Below are 20408 nucleotides of genomic sequence, written 5' to 3'. Positions count from 1 at the left end.
AGCTAGGCTAAAAATCAACCGGGCTTGAGTTAAGAGGCCCTTAAGGTGGCTCACAACGGTTTCTTGCGTTTTTCAGCACTTCTGCTTTTTAAGTCAAAACTGTGGGTGCAGGCGTCTTTATTTTTTGGAAAATCTAAAGAGGCTCTGAACCCGCTCCCACAATGAAAGCTTGAATCTTGATATTTTGATTAGAGTTCCATGATAAAAATGGGGTTGAACGAACTCGTTTTTGAGTTATACGCACCTGAAGCGATAACAGTATTATTTTACAGGAGGTCATAATAAAATCTTAAAAATTGTTGTCACTGACTTAAAAATCTTAAAAATAGACGTTTCGGCTAAAATACTATAACCTTCTTCAGTGATCAAATGAATGTTAACGGCGTCTAAATGTAAATGAGCTTGCCATGGTAATTTGTAATATCAGTGTTTCGGTATTTGGTTGATGCCGATATCAAAGTATCCACTGAAAAAGAAAGTTAATATTGATCTGTCAAAGTAGCAGTGCTGCATAAATGCTGAAACCTGTTGTCAGCCATCTCTAAGTTCTCGTGTCCTCTATTTCTACCACGAGTTTCCAAGCAGATTATTCTTGCTTTCATCTGCATAATCGCCATGTTATCCGTAAACTAAACTGGTAGTGATCTCGGGGAAAGCGCAACACAAGCTACCAGACAAAGACAAGTGCAAAGTTTGAAGGCAACCACACAACTTCCTCAAAACAAAATAAACTGAGAAAAGTAAGTAAAGAGCACAACGCAGCAAATCTTGAAGTTCAATACAAATTCTCTCACATAGCGCTGTAATCTATCTTACGAGAACACTATAGGGAATTTGAATTTTGCTTCAACACCAAGTCCCTCTATAACCGTGGTACGTGTTCAGAGGTCAAGCTACACATATCTTACAGTGACACTATTAACCTTCCTGAGGCCTTTAGAACTGTGGTGTTTGATACTGAGGGTTTGCAGTGTACTGCTGTTGTTGGGCCTGCTGTGCTAGGTCCTGTGGCGCTGGGGTAGACAACTGTCGAGTAAACTGGGCAATGTCCTGTCTCTGAAGCCCAATATCTGGAGCCGACATCTGTCTTTGGAGAGTTATGTCGGCAGTTTGCGTAAATTGACCACCTAAGAAGAAGAAAAATATCATGAATTGAATAGGTAATTCTACCCCCGTCTCCCTGTAGCTCAGTAGTTTGGAGCATCTGAAGGTTGTGCCCCAATCCGTGACTCACATTTCTTTGTCTTTCGTTCGTGCTCGTATGTACTCGTATGTACTCGTAAGAACTCGTATGTTACTCGTATGTACTCGTGTGCTGTTTTAGTCATGATCAAAGCAGACACTTTCAAGAGTTACAGCTCAAAGGGAATTTGCTCGCTTGCCCTCAAATTTGAACAGTAGCTAGTTTAACATACAAAAAAACAAAAACGTGTCTGAGAATTGTTTATTTCGACATATTTTTTTCTCCGACAGCGAATTTTGTACGATCACTTCACATTTTTTTAATCTTCTTTCGAAAATGTTCTGTAACTTTTTACTGCAATTGAATATGGCAAAACGCAGATACCTTTTCTTTTTTAACCCTTTTGGTCCTAAACCCGAGGAAAAAAATAAATTGGCAAAAGACAAAACTCTCTTTGACTTGTGGCTTTCAAAAGGTGATTAGGGCGCTCGCATTTAGTGGTCGTCAAAAATTCGGCAAGTCATTTTATTTCAAAATTCTTGGTATAGACTGATAGCCAGCTCTGTAAGCTTTAATTTGATATAGGGTTTTAGATATCTACAGCTAAAACCGGACGCCCTACATCGTTTGGACGCTAGGTACCCCTGAAGGTATACGGTAAACTTAAATGGATCGCTTTTCGGATATTCGACAATTCCCGGATTTTGGAACTTTTCCCAGGAATTAATCTACCTGAACAATTTGTCCCCGTTACGAAAATTTCCGAATTTTTGCTTGAGTCGAAAGCACCCAATGTTTTTCTACGGTAGAATGAAATTCACTTTTCTAAAGTTATAACCAAGAAAGTCAAAATAGTTACCAGATTCTCTGTGGCAGTAACTTATGCTTAACATTCCAAACAAAGACAAAATTGTTCCTTTTATGTCAAGGTGAAAGTTCCAGCAAGATTACATCCAGGTAAAACTGTACCTGAGATTTGTCTTTGTAGTCTCCTAAACAGTTCCGCATTGGAAGTCTGGCGATTTTGTTGCTGCTGAACTTGTTGCTTCAGCTTCGGAGCGGGTAAAAACCTCTGTTGTTGTTGTTGTTGTTGTTGTTGTCTATTATTCACTGGGCTCTGCTGGTACTGGGGTTGAAATGCTTGCTGCATTTGCGAGACTGGGTTCATCTGTGCATGGCCCGATGAAACAGGCAACGTATGTTGCATGTTGAGCTGCGGCTGTGGTTGGATAGCCCGCTGCCCAGGCAAAGAAAACGCCTGTTGTTGTTGGTGCTGTTGCTGTTGTTGTTGTACTTGTTGCTGTTGTTGCTGCTGCTGCTGTTGTGTCTGTTGTTGCTGTGGCTGTATTGCCCGCGAAAGGGTTTGCGATACTACAATGCCATGAAGCAATAAAATAAATAAATATAATAATAATAATACCAACGACGACGACGACAACAACAACAACAGTAATAATAATAATAATAATAATAATAATAATAATAATAATAATAGTAATAATAAATTTAATACTAACAAAAAACGACTGAATCTAGCGCCTTAGAGTTAACACCAGCGATTAGTGTTATAAAAAGTCCTAAAATATTATAAAGCACAGTGCTACAGAAGGGGCGAGCTGGTTCTTTATAATTGGTCAAGCGAAATAATACACAAAGAACTCAAACAAGAACGGACCAAATTAGAGGTTTTAAAGTAGTGCAGATTAACCGTTACCGAAAGTCAATCACTAACGTCAAAAGGCAGTGGGCGTGCAACTTTCAAATTTCATTTTACTAATTTCATTTTGCTGATTGGTTGGTTAGGATACTTCCAGAGATTGACGTGAAACGAGGTAATCTAAAACCATAAGCACCAATCCAGGTTTGAAAAGCGGTGCCGAACCATAAACCAGGCGCAACTCTTCACTGGTACGGTCTAAATTCCTGTATTTGCTCAACTCTAAAGACTGATGCTTGAAGCGTCAGCTAAAAGGGACGTTACTGTCTATACTAAGTGTACCTTGATTGAACGTCTGCTGTTGTTGCGTGACCATACCGGAAAGTGATGACGGCAGCGTCATTGTTATTGGTGTTGAAGGTGTGGAAACAAGATTGGGTCGAGTTGTGATCTGGGTCCTACCTATAGAGAGAGTCTGGGGGCGCTGGGCTTGAGGGAATGTGTATTGTTGGTTGGGGTGGATCTGAGCTGCACCTTGCGTTACCTGAAGCTAGAGAAAAAAGACAAAAAAGAAGAATGGCCGCCACTGCACTTCGCATTCACCAAATGTAAAAGGTGCGTTAGGTTGTTTTGAAAAGATAACTTCATAGATCTCGAAGTTCCTTGTAAATGAGTTAGACTTTATTCTTTGTCACTACACTCCGACGAATTAATCGACTCGTAGCCCAAACAACGAACTCTCAAATCGATGATGCCTTTTAGTAGGAACAGATTAATTGAGGTCTGGTGCTTAACCTTGGGTTAAGAGTACATGTAAATTTCTCTCCTACCTGGTTAGCCTGTGGTAAATGCCTTAGCTGTTGACTCGTCTGTTGCTGTTGTTGTTGCGGCTGCTGCTGCTGTTGTTGTGTCATTTGTGTTTGCCCTAACTGCAACTGCTGTTTGAGAAGGGGGTTTTGAGATATGAAATGCATAGCTTGCTGTAAAGTTTGAGTTTGCTGTTGCTGCTGTTGTTGTTGTTGTTGCTGCTGTTGCTGCTGCGGTTGCTGTTGTTGCTGCACTTGTTTTCGTCTCATCATTTGTAGGATGTGTTGGGTTGGCGATGGAGTGGTACATTGCGCCTGATGAGGGAGTGGGTTCTGCGAAGTGTGCGAAACTAGCATGGACCGCAGATCAGTTAACGGACTCGGACCAGTGGGGTTTGCCAACCTTGGGATTAACAGAGGCCCATTTAATAACAATAACAAATCTCCAGCCTGGCTAAATTTCTTTAGGAAAAAGAGTTTGAGGGGGCTTTGAGGAGGCGCCTTTGAGGAAGCGGAGACGGCGTGGTTTAATGGTTAAGGTGACCGAACACAGTTTTCGCGCGTGCTTTTGCTGATGCAATTTAGCGCACGCACAAGGATTGCAAAAAACAAACATGCCGTCAATAGAGCGATCATTTTATTCACTCAACACCCGCACTATCTGTGCTATTTTTCTCAATAATTGAACACAGTGTATTGATGGCTCCAGTCTTTTATTACAAAGATATGTTAGAAAAGGTAACGATACAAAGAACCCAGCAATTCTCAGCTTTTTCTTTGTTACCGAAAGAACCCAGTTAAATGCAGCGCATGCGTAGTAAGTCAAAAAATTGCGATTGAATGAAAAATTGCACTCTCGGAAATACGCCTATTTCTCGAGAACCACTCATTAGAATTTCACGAAATTTGGCACGAAAATACTTTAGGAAATAAGTAACTGGTGCATTGAAAATAATTGAACTTTAACAAAGGAAATTCTAGATGTTCCAGTGAACCTGCAACAAGGGATAATTAAAGATCTCTCTGTTAATTAGAAAAATGGTGTTAACTTGTGAGAATCGTTACAAGCTTGTTGCATGCAAATTATAAAGAAAATCTAATGACTAGATTTTCTACAAATAAACAAAACCGATTTTAAAGGCCTGTTTATATTTACTCATGTTGCCATGGAAACGACACATACGTCAGCTTAACCATCAAAAAACCAAAGTTTGTGTTGTTAACTTGCTTGCTACCATTTTTGACGACCGAGGGATCAAGGGTTTTAGAGAAAAAGGTGAATGAAACACAGGTATCAAAAACTGTGTCCAGCCACCTTAAGGCGCTGGATTTGTATTCCAGAAGTCTCGGGTTCAAATCCTTATTCCTGCCACTGGATGGATTTGTGTTCGGTGGTACCAAATTTAACTTCCCTATGCGTTGTGAATAACCAATTGGTCAGCCTCCAACCAGTTGAGATCTTTTACAAGTTTTTAGTTCTATTTACAATATTTGTTTCTCGATTTATAGTGCCCCCATTTAGCCTAGCAGTTTTAATAAAGTGATTATTGATTTATCGATTTTTATTTAAGAAAGAAACCATTTCTTTTATTATTATTTTTTTTATTCGAGACAATAGCACAGATGCTGTGAAAGCAAATCTCTCGCCTTCCTTTCCACTCGCCATACTTCGCACTGCTCACCAACTAAGCAAAAAGTTGAAACTGGCTAAGATGTGCGACAAGTCAATTGGATTGTATTTGCTAATATCTTCTACTCTGCTGTGATTCTGCTTGCCTTCTCGCCGAGGGTAATACCTTGATTTTAGATTGAGAGGCACAAGAGCAACTCTTATCTCCATTGAACATCATCAAATTATACACAATTTACCCAATTCCAGATGCCAAGTGCGCAGGAGTGTCCAGGATAAGTTAAGGAAGAAAACTGTTACAGTTTGTACTTGATCAACATTCAGCGTGCAATTACCACTCACCTTTGCTGCGCTTGAGGTTGCAAGCCTGGTTGCAAACCTCTCTGCTGCGGAGCCTGCTGAAAGAAAGGCTGTTGTTGCTGCTGCTGTGTGGATTGACCGAACATCATTGTAGGCTGCTGACTCGGTAAATACTGCTGCTGCTGTTGTTGTTGTTGTTGTTGTTGTTGCTGCTGCTGCTGCTGCTGTAGCATTTGCATCTTCTTTTGCATGGCTTGACTAGAAGGTTTAGGAGGACGCTTCCGTTGCTTGGTTGTCTTGGGCTTGGTCTGTTTGCTATCTGGTACAGGTACCTGGTTCGTGGTAAGATTGGGCTGCACGTTGAGAACTGAGGGCATGTTAACAGCAATTGGTGCAGCAATCAAAGGTACAGCGCCTGTGATGAGACAAGATAAACAAGTTGGAAATGATTTTCTAACACAGCTAGCGTCGTCTCGATTGAAATTCCGAAGAACGGAACCCTCAAGGTATTTGTTAAACAAGCACTAGTGCTCCAAATGAGTGTATCTTCACAGATGTTCGGAAAAACAGTACCACTTATGTGCCGCGCATGACTACCACGCGTGTATGGCACGTTATCTTTTGAAAAATCCTTAATGCATGCATGCATCCATCTTCGATTTATGCATGTCACTATTTCCAAAACACTCATACCTTTATCAGCTGGCGTCTGAGGAGTGGACGGTTGGCTGGCTCTCTCCCCCACTGCAGCCTCTGTTTCCGTTCTATCTTCTTCCTCGTCATGCTCGTCCTCCTTGTCAGGGGCAGGACTAAGGAAGTAACTAAGGGGACGCCGCCTCGGGTGCGTATGGTGCAGTAGTCTTCGAAAATCCTGCTCGTACCTCAATGGTTTACGCTCAATCCGGACGGCACCGAACCACGCCCATGACAGGGGTGATGGGTTTTTGTACCCCTCCATGAGGTCCCACGCACTGATTCTTTGTTTGCCAGTAATTTGTAAGCCCTGAATAAAAGATCAAAGTGGCTATGAGCCACTCAACTTAGCAAATAGGTCATCTGTAAACTGGGGCAATTTTGATGCCACTGAACTGAGTTTCTGAGCGGTAGGTCATGTATCATTTATATATCGGGCTAGTAACATAAACAAGACGAGTCCGAGGATTGTAAACACTGTTGAAAACCAAGGTTTGGTTCATTACAATGGAAAAAATTGAAACATTTTGGCTCTATTTCAGAGTCATGTAGTTAGATCAAAACAAATGGACAGCTTATATATCAAGGCTAATTAGGCGTATAAACAAGCAATGACATGAAATGATCTATCGAGCTGGAGAGGCGATAAATGAAGTTAACGCCCGCTGGGTTTGTCAAGGCAACAGTAAGAAAATGATTAAGGAGAGTGTGACACGATTTAAAACATGCATGAAGTCATCCTAGTCCGACAGGTTACCACAAAGAAAGTACGCTTCTATCTGATCATCAATGCTAACTTCGCTAAGTTAGAATTAGGCGCGTGACCGAGTAATAAAATCCCTGGCCATCTCTGTCCTGCGGCACCAGGACGTACAAGTAAATTATTCACTCCCTTTAATTAAAACGAAAACTAAGTTAAACTTAATTTTGTATCAATAAAGATTTCGTATTAAAAAACGTGACATTCCCCACGCTGTATGCGTTACGTTATGCGTTATTATTATTACACTTATAACGCAATTTGCGTCACTTACTCAGATTTCAAAAGGTCGGTTGCAAACATTCGTAATAAATTTCTATTGTTCAGACGTTTTCTTCCTAAAACTCAGAGAAATCAAATACAAGTTTTCCTTTTTCCATTTCTCGTTTGCATTAGCCCTTTCTTACCATCCAGACGTATTTTAAACCTAAATTACTCACTCGGTGAGCAGTTTGGCAAAAAGTCTAACAAGAATCGTAGGAGCGATGGAAGGACCGAGTGAATCTCCCATCCATACCTACAACTTGGAGTTTCCAAGTTAAAAATGCAATATTGAAAAAGGGAAAGTGAAGAAACGACAACGACTAGAAAAAAGATCGAATAATGTCACTCGTGAGAGAAATAAAGCAGAGATTCGACATGTTAAACCCGATGTGAAATCTCGGACGTCTTTCCACTGTTCTGTTTTCATCTGCGCTGGCTAATTAGTGGTTTGAAACAAAGCCCTGCCCCGCTTGTAACGATTGAGTGGATTCTGTGATTCTGCGGGTTTGAGCTGCTCATTCCCAACAGTTATTCTTTCATTGCTTTTGGGAGACGTGTTATGCCATTATTTCTGTCATTTACTTTTCGTAGGGCACTTTGCATAACTGTACCATGATCGTCAAACTATTCGACGTACAGTACATGTACGAAATCACCCCCACGCCAATAGAAGACTTAAAATAATTTCCTAATAACAAAAACGAATTAGAAGATCAGAATGTAACACTAATCGTGTCTATACAAGTGATGATCAATCGTGTTTGCAACTGAAAAACAAATATAACTCTATAACAGAAATATACCTGGCTACTACTTCCACCCCCAGGAGGGAGCTTGTCTGCGGCATTCTGTCCGGGGTTCCCAGGTGTCTCTTTGACCGGCGAGACAGTAAAGACGTTATGTGAGAGGGGAGGAAGGGGCAAGAGCTGCTTACACTGCTGCATGATGTCAACAGTGCTTTTTCCAGCAAGCTCACGCTGGAAAAAAAGAAGAATTTGTCTCTCGTTAGCATGCATAATCTCCTAATAGCAAGTAACTGAAGGATGCTCGCAAAGGAAATTCAAAGCACGTTACAAAGCAAGCCTTCTAACGCAATAGTATAAGAAAATACTACTGGTGCAATTCGTTCGTTACATGAAGTGATCATTATATGGCTTCTTTTAAAGGGTACACAAAACTTGCGTACGGGTCTGGCAAAAATTTAAGTAGCGAAGATTCCCCAAAACGACTCCAGCATCATTAACGCCTTGTCACACAATATATAATTAACATAGCGTCTGAAAAGGGTGCAAATAGCGACCGACCTCGGGCTTCTTGTCTTTTTTTTTTTTTTTCTTAGTTTGGGTTTGTACATAAATCCTCTTATATCATCGTTCAGGTTAAGTGTTGTCAAGTTCAGGCTCAAAAAAAGGACGAACACACCTTAAGCTTTTTGAAAAGAGTGAAGGCCGCTTTCCGGCTCTCCTCAGCTGACTGTCCATGAGTTGACTCCGTGTTAGAAACAACGCTGATCAGTACTGACACCATATCCAGTACATTTGTCAATAACTCCCTGCAAGAAAAGCAGTGAACTTGATTAAAAGCAACGATTTAAAACAGTCCAACTGTTCGTTGCTGTTGTGCTTATTGTAATGCTTACGTCATGGCGATTCCTGGTTCCGTAAACACAACAAGAAGTAGTGGGTTCGTTTGTCATTGTGACTATGTAATTAAAAAGTGTCGATGTTATCCACACCGGCTTGTCATATCCTTATAAGTTATGCTCATACTTGTGTCTATGCCGTTAGTGAAAATTAACTTTAAGGGTAAGTTAGCCTTCCATTCCCATTGTCGATTGACCAATTAAATTATGAAGAAATGTGACTTACTTTTTTGTAGGCAGTGAGTCAGCGGTGATTGTTCCAGAACTTACAAGCTGGAACAAAAGCGTGGCCCAGTCACTTGACAGTTGAGTGCTGCGCTGAATCGTGTCAAACATGGCACCAAGCTGTGAAGAAAACATACCTCGAAATAACTGGTATTCCGCATACAGCTTAGTTGGTCACTGCGAACATCATAATTTGGTTTTGTTTATTTCATTTTATTTTTTTTGTTGTTGTTGCTGTTGCATGTAGCAATTTTGACAGTGTACATAGTGCAAAATAATAATCCAGTCCAGTCCAGTCCAATCTACCCAGTCAGAGTAAACATGCTGTGTTCTCATGTAATCAGGAGCACAGCTTAAACCATTGGTAACTATTTGATTTACCTGTATTTCCCAGCAATTATCACCGGTTGCATGTCTTCGTTAGAGTTCTGGTTCTAATAGACCAATTTCGATATATTAAAATTCAGCCTAACACAATAGACCTCAGTAAGAGGCTCAGGGGAATAAACCCTCCGAAGCCTCGTATTGAGGTCTATTGCTTTAGGGTGAATTTTAATCTATCGAAATTGGTCTATTGGTTTATTACTTTTCGTTGTGATGGACCAGTCAAACAGCGTTACAACCCTTTGTTATTTCCTAACTTGCACGAGTATTTCTACTTGACAAGATAAATAAAGACTGGCAGGCCACGAGAAAAAAGGATTTGAATATCTCCACACTTAAGTTTTAAGTTAAAACAAATTCCGTCAAGGTAGAATGTGTACGAAGCAAAGAAAGTAAAACTTTCAGAACTATCCTGTCCTAACTATCCATTCTGGACCGTTTTTCATACCATTTGGTTTTTATTTTGCTTTACGTTATTTTATTTTTTCTCATGCAAAAGAATGACCAAACTAACCAGGCTAATTCGCAAGTGCAAAGCCTCTTGCAGAACCTCTTTGCTTTTTAAATCCACCGGACATCTCTCCTGTATGAAAATACGACAAACAACGTTCACCGTTAGATGTGCTACGCAGTCTATCAAGTAATTATTAAGTAAAGCCAGAAATATCATAAATGTTATTGTTTAAAAAAAAAAAAGAACTGCGCAACAGCTTTAGGGTCGATTTTTTTCTGAAAGGACACTTTCACTTTCACAGTAGATGCAATAAGGAGGCAAGGTACTTTAGATGCCAACCTATTCCAACATCTCTCACAGCTCGAATGGATGGAAATACACGCACACACCTATGTACACGCGCGACACGTACACAAGCACACGAGTACATGGTTACTTGGCAACAACATCCAAGGGTGCAAAACCGCCGAAACAGAAACAGCAATGAGATTAAAATGTCTCGGGACAGGTCGGGCTGCAAACCTCGGCAGGAGCGGCCAGTAGCTGAGTTAGCTGACGGTGTATTGACGATAGAAGTCCTTCCCTCTGGTCTTCTTGTCCCTTCAGACATGCAAGTACCAATGACAGGAACGGCTGCGTATGAACCAGGGTTGGCCTGAAAGGAATAAGAATACAATGGTTACAGTGCCAGTCTTAGAAATTGTTGCTTCCTTGTTGGTAAATTAACGCTCTTATCAGCTAGATGTTCAAGATCTGTTATATCAAATCTGCTGTCGGTACCCGAAGAATATCTGCTTGTTGCCTAGGAGCCCTTTCAGTCCCAAAAGACCCTTTCCACTCAGCCAAAAATTATGGAACTCCACCCATCCCGAAAACATTTGACAGCGTACATCTCAGGAGGCTTTTGAACTACCTTTTAAATTAACAATGTTACCAAACGATTTCACGCAAAGGGCTAGTGAAATGAACGAATTTGGCGCGGCTATCCAATGAAGAGAGAACAATCCTTGTAATTTAATTTCTTACACAGATGACTTTGCAGAGTGCTCCTTCCACCACTGTTTCGTGTCCAGTACTTCTCCAGCAGCTTTTAGTAGGCGGCCTTGTACCGAGTTGGACAGTTTAGAAATTAAAGGAGCAACTAGCCACTCTGGCCCTTTTATCACCACGGACTTTTGGTTACTATGGGCCGTTGCCAAAGGGGTGGTGTCATGCCGCTGTACGAAGACACTCATGGCGCTGGTGGCAATTGCGTCTAGAAGAGGTCCGGTCTCCTGGAGGACGTTTTGGGAATTCAATTAGTATCATTCCAAAGGGCAACTTTCACTGACAAATTAGTAGACGTGTAATGTACCTCTTTAGAAGCCTGTTTAATCATCAGCTGCAACTCCAGCCACGATTTTCTCAAAGACCACTGATCCAAGTTCTGCGTAAAACAAGATTAAAAGTGAGTTCGTAGGAGGTACATTAGCCTAAAAGAACCTTACATTTGAATCTTGTCATTTCCTTCAGTGAACTTGTTGGATTCTGTGTTCAAGAATTGGGTCTTAAGGTTTTGACGATGCCAGTCGACGAGCCGTAAACAAGTTATCCCTCGCTTTGTTTGACTTGCACAAGGACTATAATATCAGAAACGCATTCTTTTCTTCAGATCTTCCCGTAAACCTTTATCGTTTGTCATATGTTATCTTTTTGTCATATCATTTCTGTGAAATAATTTAAGATGTGAACGATTTTCTGTAGAGATTGTACGAGAAATATTTCGAGTAGAAAATCCTGTCTTGCTCGCCTTTCTCGCATGCTTCGTTCAACTCACAAAATGAATCATACGCGACAAATTTTGTTAGCTTTTCATACTATCACTTTGTCTGGATCAAACTGACAAGTCCGCGTCATCAAAGTCCATTTATCATTTAAGAAGAATTTAACAAAACGGTTATTCCATTCGCCCTTCACTGCTCGATAAGAGATGAGCTCGTTTGTTATTCATCACGTCGTATTCTACGCGGGCTCATGAAATAATTGCTTTCTCCGCCCAGGTGTATACATGTGTACCGATCATAATGTGCTCCTGGCTTGGTTAGCCTTAAAACATGTTACAGAGGTGGGCCGAGTAACTTGTAACTGACTTTATATTCACAGGAAAAACCTTGGGAAGCTCCCACTCATAGCGTACAAATTATGTGTTTACAGTAATCGCAATAATCGCACCATAATAAAACTCATCCCGATACAGCAAACATAAAACTTGAAAGGAGCGCACCACGTTTTCGGAAAATGTTAATACATGCACTCTTTCAGAGGAAAGTTATCGGTATTTGAATGTTATGAACGACCTCATGGTGCTAAGTTATTGAGGTTGCGGTGAAGAAACATACGCAGCTTTCGTCGCAGATGACGCACTTTGAAAACAGTCTAAATAATCAAATTTCCCATTCCCAATCTGCCTCACTCAATGACTATTATTGTAGCTTTTTGACAGTCACAGATGACGCACTTTGAAAACATTAGTCTAAATAATCAAGTTTCCCATTCCCAATCCGCCTTACTCAATCACTATTGTAGCTTTTTGGTGCGTTGTTACCTCTCTGGTAGTTTTCCATTTCAACGAACTACAGTGGAACCCCGTTAATAAGACCACCTTCGGGCCATGGAAAATTGGTCGTATTAACGGGATGCTGGTATCAAAGGGGTTCTTTAAATAGGAAAATGACTGACTGAGCTTTTTTTCGGGCCAGAATAAAGTGGCCGTAATAGCGAGGTGGTCGTATTAACGGGGTGGTCGTAAGGCGGGGTTTCACTGTATTGCTTTAAGATTTCAATCCATTTAAAGGCAATTTAGCAATTCTTGTACATCACAGAGAAATGACTTCTGACACAGTTGAAACCCGCTGCTTCGAACTCTCAAGAAAAACGAAAAATAGTTCGAAATAGCGGGAGTTCGAAAGAGCCGATAGTAAATGACTGAAGGGAAAATCCAAGGGAAATGGTTTTGAGTTCAAAACAACGGGGAATTCGAAATAACCGAGTTCGAATTATCGGGGTCCTACTGTAGATTAACAGGAATTATCTCATACAACCAAGAAAATTTGACGTCTAGACCACTGACCTGGAGTATTCTGCTAGCAGCTTCATGCACTGTTTCCATATCATTGCTGTTAGCAATGAGGCCCCCAATGGATGATGGGACACCGGCTGGATAACAAATCAGATGCAGCAACTTTCTCGCCTGAGGGAGGAACGTAAAAAAACCTGAGCAAACTTCAGTCTGTCTTCGTCCGTCGCGCCACAGAGACTCTGAGAGATGTTCAATGCCTGATCTACAGAGATCCTATAGTTAGACTACGAGTACTCCCACGTTTCTCAGGGTTAGTTGATCCGATAGGTGATAGTTTCTCAGGGTTAGTCATCTCATAGTTAATAGAGCGGACTGCTTATGAAGCCCGGCAAACATCAAAGGAGCAAATAAGGATGCCAAGATTTATGTTGGAAGAAGGTCCACGACCGTGCACAATCTTTTGTTTTGCGCTCATACACTATGCATGAATTACGTAACCACAACGTTTCTACTGGTCAGTTCCTCAGTATGGAGTAAACAACTATTGTGTTTTACGTACGGTCAAGGTCAAAAAAGCGAACAGAAACCTACAAAAAAAGAGATTCCTCGGGTTTCATAACCATTCCTCTCTATTAACTATGGTCATCTCGAACGAGAGAAGCAACATGCGTTTTTTTTTTTTCTACGCTCAGGTAAGGGTCCCGTCTCCTCATGCAGGTGATTTTCGCATGCGCATGCGCATGCTCTCCCACCCGACTTAACCTGAGAAAAATAAGGGGCCTACTCAGAGTCTACTGTTCACGTTACTGATCCGTCATCATTTTCTTCGGAAAATTAGCCCGCGTGTGGTTCTATTAAGGACACACGGGTCGTTACATGCATATCATCAACCCAGGGGTTGTTGTCTTGATGTAAAGCTTTATCACCAAATTTTCAGAAAAATGCAAAGAATTGTGTAGGGCACAATAACGAGAATTTATACCTGGTTAGGAGATATTGCAGGATCCAGTAGTAGCTCAGGAGAGCAGAGTTTTTGTGGATCCTGAAGGCATCTCTCTCTCACCCACTCTTGGCGACAGATCACTTGCAATGCAAAACCGGCAAAGGCACTTGTGTTGGAGGTCTCCATAGCTACCGAAATTAATTATACCAATCTCAAAGACGAATACTTTACTCAAAATAGCATTCAAGGACAAATTTGTTACTTAAAATAGCACACAAGGTTGGTTCACAAAAACACACGTGCTGGGCTCGAGAATTACACCTCTACTAATTTTCCCCCGCGTTGTTTTCTAGGTGATGAAACTCCCACAATGTCTCTCACAACATGGCCCCGTGCATACGATTGAATAAATGAGTTGTAAGCTGACCTGATCTGCTGGAAGCTAAAGGAGGAGGAAAGATGTCCCCAGTGCTGGATGTACTGTCCATAAAGTCATCCAGCCTGTTGGAAAATAGACTCCGAAATGCGTCATCCCGAGTGGAATCACTTGTACTGGTAGAGCCGCCTTCACCTGTCCTTCCTGGAAAGAAGAGAAACAAAAAATAACCAGGTAAACTAAGGAATGAATTAGGTGTCGTTTTTAGAAATATCTTTAAACCCAGTACCCTGGTTGCCAGAGGGTTTTGTTTTTTTGGTCTTCCTGGCGAAGCTGCGATTGTGAGCGGCGAAGCCGCGACCGAGATCGTGGCGAACGAAAAAAGCAAGATCGCGTAATGTACTCGTGTGTTTAAGCTTCATATAGTTGAATGCACGTCGTTTCTCCTGAGATGATCCAAGCACACGAATGAGTAGCTGCCATTATGATTTTTATATCTGGAAATAGCTTTCAAGGGTATTATCTACTGTAATGCTGCAAGCTTTCCATTTTTTGCGGAACAGATCATTAAAGAAAGAATGTAGTTGAAATACTGGAATCAAAAAATAATTTCCATTGTTATATGAAATCCATGACGTCGCCTTCCATGAATAACGCCTCCAGATCTGGAGTGACACTTGCGTAGAAGAAATACATGTTGGTGTAATATGGGAGTGGATAAGCAAATCATTAAATTGTAAGGAGGTTTCTGCTTGATAGAGCTCTTGTAGTTGTAAAATTCGCCTTGTATATAGCGTATGGAAGTGAACCCGAGTACTTTCGAATGAAACCCCAAATTTTGGCTTTAAAACGGAAGTTGCAGTAGTGTCATCCCTTGCCTCGGTGTCATCATCAGAATTTGAGCGGCACAAAAGGTAAGATTTTAAATAGTCTAGCTACATGAACATGTCACAAGTGTGAGAATAACATAGAGCTACAAATAAGAACAGAAACACAGTTCTCTGCCCGACTAGAGCTTACTGCTGTAACTACTGAACTAGTTCTAACAACAAGACAATGTATGGAGACCAGAAATACGCCTACATACCTGCTTCAGAAAGCTTGAGCATGGCCTTGAATACTGCTAACACAGCACCAATACCAATACTCTCGTGTGCAGCAGACAACAAGTGATGGTCAAGAGATGTCTTGAATGAAAATTTCAGCGCTGAGGAGTGATCATGGGACATGAGGTCTGTGGACTCGTCCAGAAGCCTCAGTAATAGGTGACATGTTAACCTTGCTCCAGGCTCAGCGTCTTGATTCTCAACACCTAACGATAGAATTATTAACAATTACACTACGAGTCGTGGGAGGAGCGGTGGCCTCATGGTTAATATTTTTCGACCCATTATTCAACTTTACGCTTTAACAAAATCGCACGTATTGAATTGTCCTTGGTAAATTTGCAGTTGTTTACGCGCGCGCAACGGTTTTTCGATAATTTCAAGTTTTTAAAGTCAAGAATCCGTTTACGTCCTTCTTTTAGTCTTCTCAGGAATTTAATTATCCATTTACGTCTAAACTTTCTTCCAAAACTTCGGGAAAACGATAAAAACGTCGCAGTTCGTGGACGACCGACAGCTACTGCACACAATATTAAATTCTTAATATTCAATTTTAAACTTTGTAAATTTTTAAATCTTTAATATTGTAATTTATTTTAGACTACTTTCCCATTTTGTTTATTCATTTTAATTGACGTATTTTTATCTTTTTTATTCCTTTTGTAACTGAAAAGCCCCTTTGGGGAGTTGCAAATAAAGTATGTATGTATGTATGTACTCTAATGGCTGATAGTATACGAGTAGCTCAGCCAATCAGATTGCAGCATTTGCATTGGTATACTAGTAGAATTCTACTAAAAACGAACAGTCGACGAGGCATAGCTAAGCTTCGATGGTTTGTAACAGGGAGTATAGTGTGTGGTAACTCACCAGATGGTAGTGCGGCTAGAAGTGACGGCAGGGCCACGTGATAGATCACATCCTCCAATGAGAAACAACTTCTGGCTATAAGCAAGGCTGTGAAAGTGGCCACTGACTCATGGATGGATAAATCCCCGACCTGTTAATAATTGATAATTTTTCAAATCAAGTTATAAAAATAAAAGACAAATGCGTGCCTGTTAACAATTCAGTAGTCCACACATCCCTGTATCCTAGAGATTGCCATAAAAAATAGCAGAACAGAAAAATATGGTTGGCGTTTTTACTATCATTCTGTTGAAGTTGTATGTTCAGTCATTAATTCGACGTAATCAAATCAACTCACGTCTACTTCCAAAAGCAAGTCCACAAATCCTGATGAACTGTTAGAAGAGCAGCACAAAGCCCTTAGAACACCAAGCCACTCTGAACTGAGCCTACCATGATGGGCAGTAACCTCTGCACACAGAACACCGATATCAAACAACCTGTGGATAACGTGGGAGAGAAATGAAGAGCACTAAATTTCAATTATTTTTGGCATACCTTTTGTGATTGAAAACCAAGCAAGAGAACCTAGCTAGGAGAGTTTGCCTGCTTGGAGCAACCTTTAAAACACAAAAGTGATGTGCAAACAGCTAGTCGGGTTCTCCAAAAAAACAAAAAAAAAACAAGGGCGTCTTCCTTTGTTTTCCGTGTTAAATACATGTCTGCTCACGAGACGTTAGAACACGGTAAGGATGCTGTATTAGCGTGTTTTGAGTGTGCTCTAACGTTCAGCATCGAAGTAATGCGAAGAATCACAATTAGTTTTCAAGATGATTGAATCTCGTCAAACTTTTCAGAATTTTATTTCTAAAGAAATCCTCGATATCCACCTTTCACTATTCTGACAGTTGCAGACATTCATCAGGGCATTACACACGAAGCTGTACACATCTGATGGTTTCTCATGGTTGTGAAGGTATTCCCAGATGCCATCAAGCCTCTTAGTCCTGTGAGAAGATACAGTCAAGAAAAAGTTTCATCCAGAATGGTTGAAAACGCTCGAATATGTATTTACAGGGATAACCTGTTGTAGGAATTTAGATATGCTGACGGAACGCTTGTGTCAGATTACTAAAAAAAAATACTTCAAATTTCAACACCTTCTCGCGGACATGAAGGTAACAAAGCAAATCGTCATTAAAGATACAACGGTTGTTTACCATTTACACAGAGAAACCGGTTCGTAAACAGTTTATGTGAATGGTAAGCAGAAATCCCTGAGAGCAAGCTCCATTCGGATTGGCCATTTACCAATCAATTTTTTTATTTATGAATATCTAAAGACGCACCATATGCTCATACAGATCTTGAGACCTTTATAGCTTATTAGAGGATTCAACAGATAAGTCCTTCGAGCTATAGGATGTGCTCGTTAGAGGAGTTTCAATGAGACATGGGGTTGGAGATAGCGAGCTTCAGAATGCTTGGAACCCACATTTCCGCTAGAGCTACATAATTGTACAATGAATATGCAAAGCGCTGTTGTTACCTTGGGTTCTGGAAGTACTCTGCCATAAATTTCTGATCATAGGACTCGGTGCAAGCTGAAGGTGTAGTGCTTGAACACACAGCCTGCTTGATCTTAGTGAAGGCTGTGCTGAAAATGTCGGCATACTTCGACTGTAAATAAAAACGTGTAGGGCAACAGAGTTAGAGTACAAGCACATCACTAAAGTATTATATCTACATTGAATTAGCGTCAAACTTAAGATGACTGCAGAGTTTAATTTTCCACCTGAACAATCAAAAGAAGAACAAGAACCTGACAAGGAACAAAATATCTGCAAAAAAATTGTAGAAAACGTTCTTTCATACACCATACATTAAAAAAGGTCTGACTTTTTCTTTTTGGGTGAGTGTGTTATAATTCACACGGAGGTAGGAGTAGGGATCGAGCAGTGGTGAGAGTACTCATTTTCCACCGATGTGGTTCTGGTTCAATTTCAGATCAGTGTCATATACATGTGTTTTTTTTTATTTTATTTTATTTTATTTTATTTTATTTTTATTTATTTATTATTTATTTATTTATTTATTTATTTATTTAATTATTTATTCATTCATTCACTCACTCACTCACTCACTCATTCATTCATTCATTCATTCATTTTTTTTTTTTTTTCATGTATGTGGGTTCAGTTTGTTGTTGGTTCTCACCTTGGTCAGAGGGTTTTTCTCTAGGTACTCTGGTTTTCCTCACTCTTGAAAAACCAACATTCCAAAATACAGTTTGACTGGGATACATGACTAAGGCTTATTTGGCTTCCTCTCTAAATATCGTAACTTATTTATTTGCAGCAGTTACGTTGAATTCAGTGCTAAAACTACTACCTCCCTCCACAAAAACCAACATCTCCATTATTCCAATACGACCAGGATAGAGGACGCGCGTGGCAACCAGTTAAGGCTGATGTGGCTTCCTCTCTAAATACTGTAATTTTTTTTTACTGGTCTATCCAGTGGATTTAAGTGTTAACAAAGTCAACTATGCTATACAATGGATAGTGATATGGCATCACTGATCCCATCTAGCTAGGACCCAGGACAATGTTGCTTGTTTTTGTCACTGATCTTACCCTGAGATGTGCACACGATGAGTACAGGTCAAACAGGAAGGCCAGAATACATCTCTCAGGAGATGAGCATATACCTGGGTAAGCGATATTCTCTACTGCTGCAAGAAGCCTGTGGTAGAATGTGACACACAAAATAACAGAAAATTTTGCTATCCCTGCTGTGCAAAAATACTTGACTGTGTAAAACGATCTTCTGGAAAGGTGTATTACTACCCCGAAACGGGATCCTAGTCTGTCACTGTACATTTTTCCTGGCACATACATGTATGCCACGTTATTTTAGCAATTAACAACTATGCGTTTGTACTTTGGATGCAGGAACGTTTTATGTTTTGGACCCGTTCAATTCGCAGATAACACGCCAAACATTAAGGCAAAATATGCACCTCCTTTCAAATGGGCAAACAATGTACGGTCACGCTGTCACACACTCATACTCAATCGTTTTTGTGCCCTTGGGCGCATAAGGCCGCAATGAACTATACGTAACTAAGACTAAAAACCTGGAAAGGGTGACATCAGCTCACACTGTACTGTGTAGTAAAGAACTCTAACGGATCAAGAGTCACATGCAAAGAATGGACAGCACATAACAATAGTATCACGCCAAATACAACTTTTACAAGTAAAATGACCAAGTGTAAATAAAATCCTACCCTCTAAATATCCTAGTAGTGTGTTCAGGCAGCAACATCAGGCAGGCATGATATTTTCGCAGCATTGCCACTACGATGGTAGACTTGGTTGGTAATGTCCCTACAACTGTTTTGACGAGTGCGACTTGTGTGGTTGAGATGTCCTCTTCACTTGGCATCAGAACAAAAGCCACGAAATCAAGAAGTCCGTGAACATCACCAGACAGTTCAAACAGGTCATACAGGAATTCTAGTTGGTTGAGTGTTGGGGTTGGCAAAACCAGACCAAACATCTTGGCTTGTTTGGCCTTCTGGTCACGAAGAATGTTGGCGCACTTTGCTACAGCTTGGTACTGGTCAAAGCAAGTCAAGTTGGAGAATTTGCTAAAAAACGGACGGTAATGCCAATTAAATAAGTACTACTGATAAATCAATAATATTATTTCAAACTTTGTACAGGCAAGATGAGTAAAGTCCCTCATTCCACATTGAACTTATTGTTAGAATACGAAAAAGAAGCTTTTAAGCAGAAAGGAACCTGAAAGAATCCCCAGAATAAAACAAGATCCAACATCAAACTCGATAAGCACCAGATCCAAGAGATAAAACCCTGGATGAGATTGGCCGGCGGGATTGCTTCTTCAGTATAAAGATCTGCTGCCACAGCTATTATATCAGTTAAAGACAGAGTGGATGAACTGCCTTACAATTTCACATTCTTAGTCAAACCTTGCGTCATGTACATGTAATGTGATTCAGGCTTTTCAGTTTTAAGACCATTTTAATGTTAGGTAATGAATTAATGAA

At 40.5% G+C, this 20408-nt stretch overlaps 1 protein-coding gene across 3 annotated transcripts in view; it reads right to left on the bottom strand.

Annotated features, from left to right (window-relative positions):
• Positions 1-402: 402 nt before the first annotated feature.
• Positions 403-20408, bottom strand: part of LOC145493831 (mediator of RNA polymerase II transcription subunit 12-like protein) — a 34863-nt gene continuing 14857 nt past the window's right edge. For all 3 annotated transcript variants that reach the window (XM_081473304.1, XM_081473305.1, XM_081473306.1), the window contains exons 18-40: positions 19623-19985; positions 18967-19075; positions 17880-18010; positions 17221-17337; positions 16689-16830; positions 16352-16481; positions 15463-15687; positions 14427-14579; positions 14039-14187; positions 13108-13227; positions 11353-11424; positions 11025-11272; positions 10521-10653; positions 10059-10127; positions 9162-9280; positions 8716-8845; positions 8097-8270; positions 6270-6579; positions 5625-5991; positions 3671-4052; positions 3183-3390; positions 2153-2554; positions 403-1127 (exon numbers count right to left, since the gene is read on the bottom strand). In XM_081473304.1, the coding sequence (XP_081329430.1) occupies positions 937-1127; positions 2153-2554; positions 3183-3390; positions 3671-4052; positions 5625-5991; positions 6270-6579; positions 8097-8270; positions 8716-8845; positions 9162-9280; positions 10059-10127; positions 10521-10653; positions 11025-11272; positions 11353-11424; positions 13108-13227; positions 14039-14187; positions 14427-14579; positions 15463-15687; positions 16352-16481; positions 16689-16830; positions 17221-17337; positions 17880-18010; positions 18967-19075; positions 19623-19985 (4444 nt within the window). In that variant the 3' untranslated portion in view covers positions 403-936. The remainder of the gene's footprint in view (positions 1128-2152; positions 2555-3182; positions 3391-3670; positions 4053-5624; positions 5992-6269; positions 6580-8096; positions 8271-8715; positions 8846-9161; positions 9281-10058; positions 10128-10520; positions 10654-11024; positions 11273-11352; positions 11425-13107; positions 13228-14038; positions 14188-14426; positions 14580-15462; positions 15688-16351; positions 16482-16688; positions 16831-17220; positions 17338-17879; positions 18011-18966; positions 19076-19622; positions 19986-20408) is intronic.

This window comes from Orbicella franksi, chromosome 7 (genome assembly GCF_964199315.1).
Source record: "Orbicella franksi chromosome 7, jaOrbFran1.1, whole genome shotgun sequence".
Classification (NCBI taxonomy): Eukaryota; Metazoa; Cnidaria; class Anthozoa; order Scleractinia; family Merulinidae; genus Orbicella; species Orbicella franksi.
This window is presented reverse-complemented; position numbering and strand designations above follow the sequence as displayed.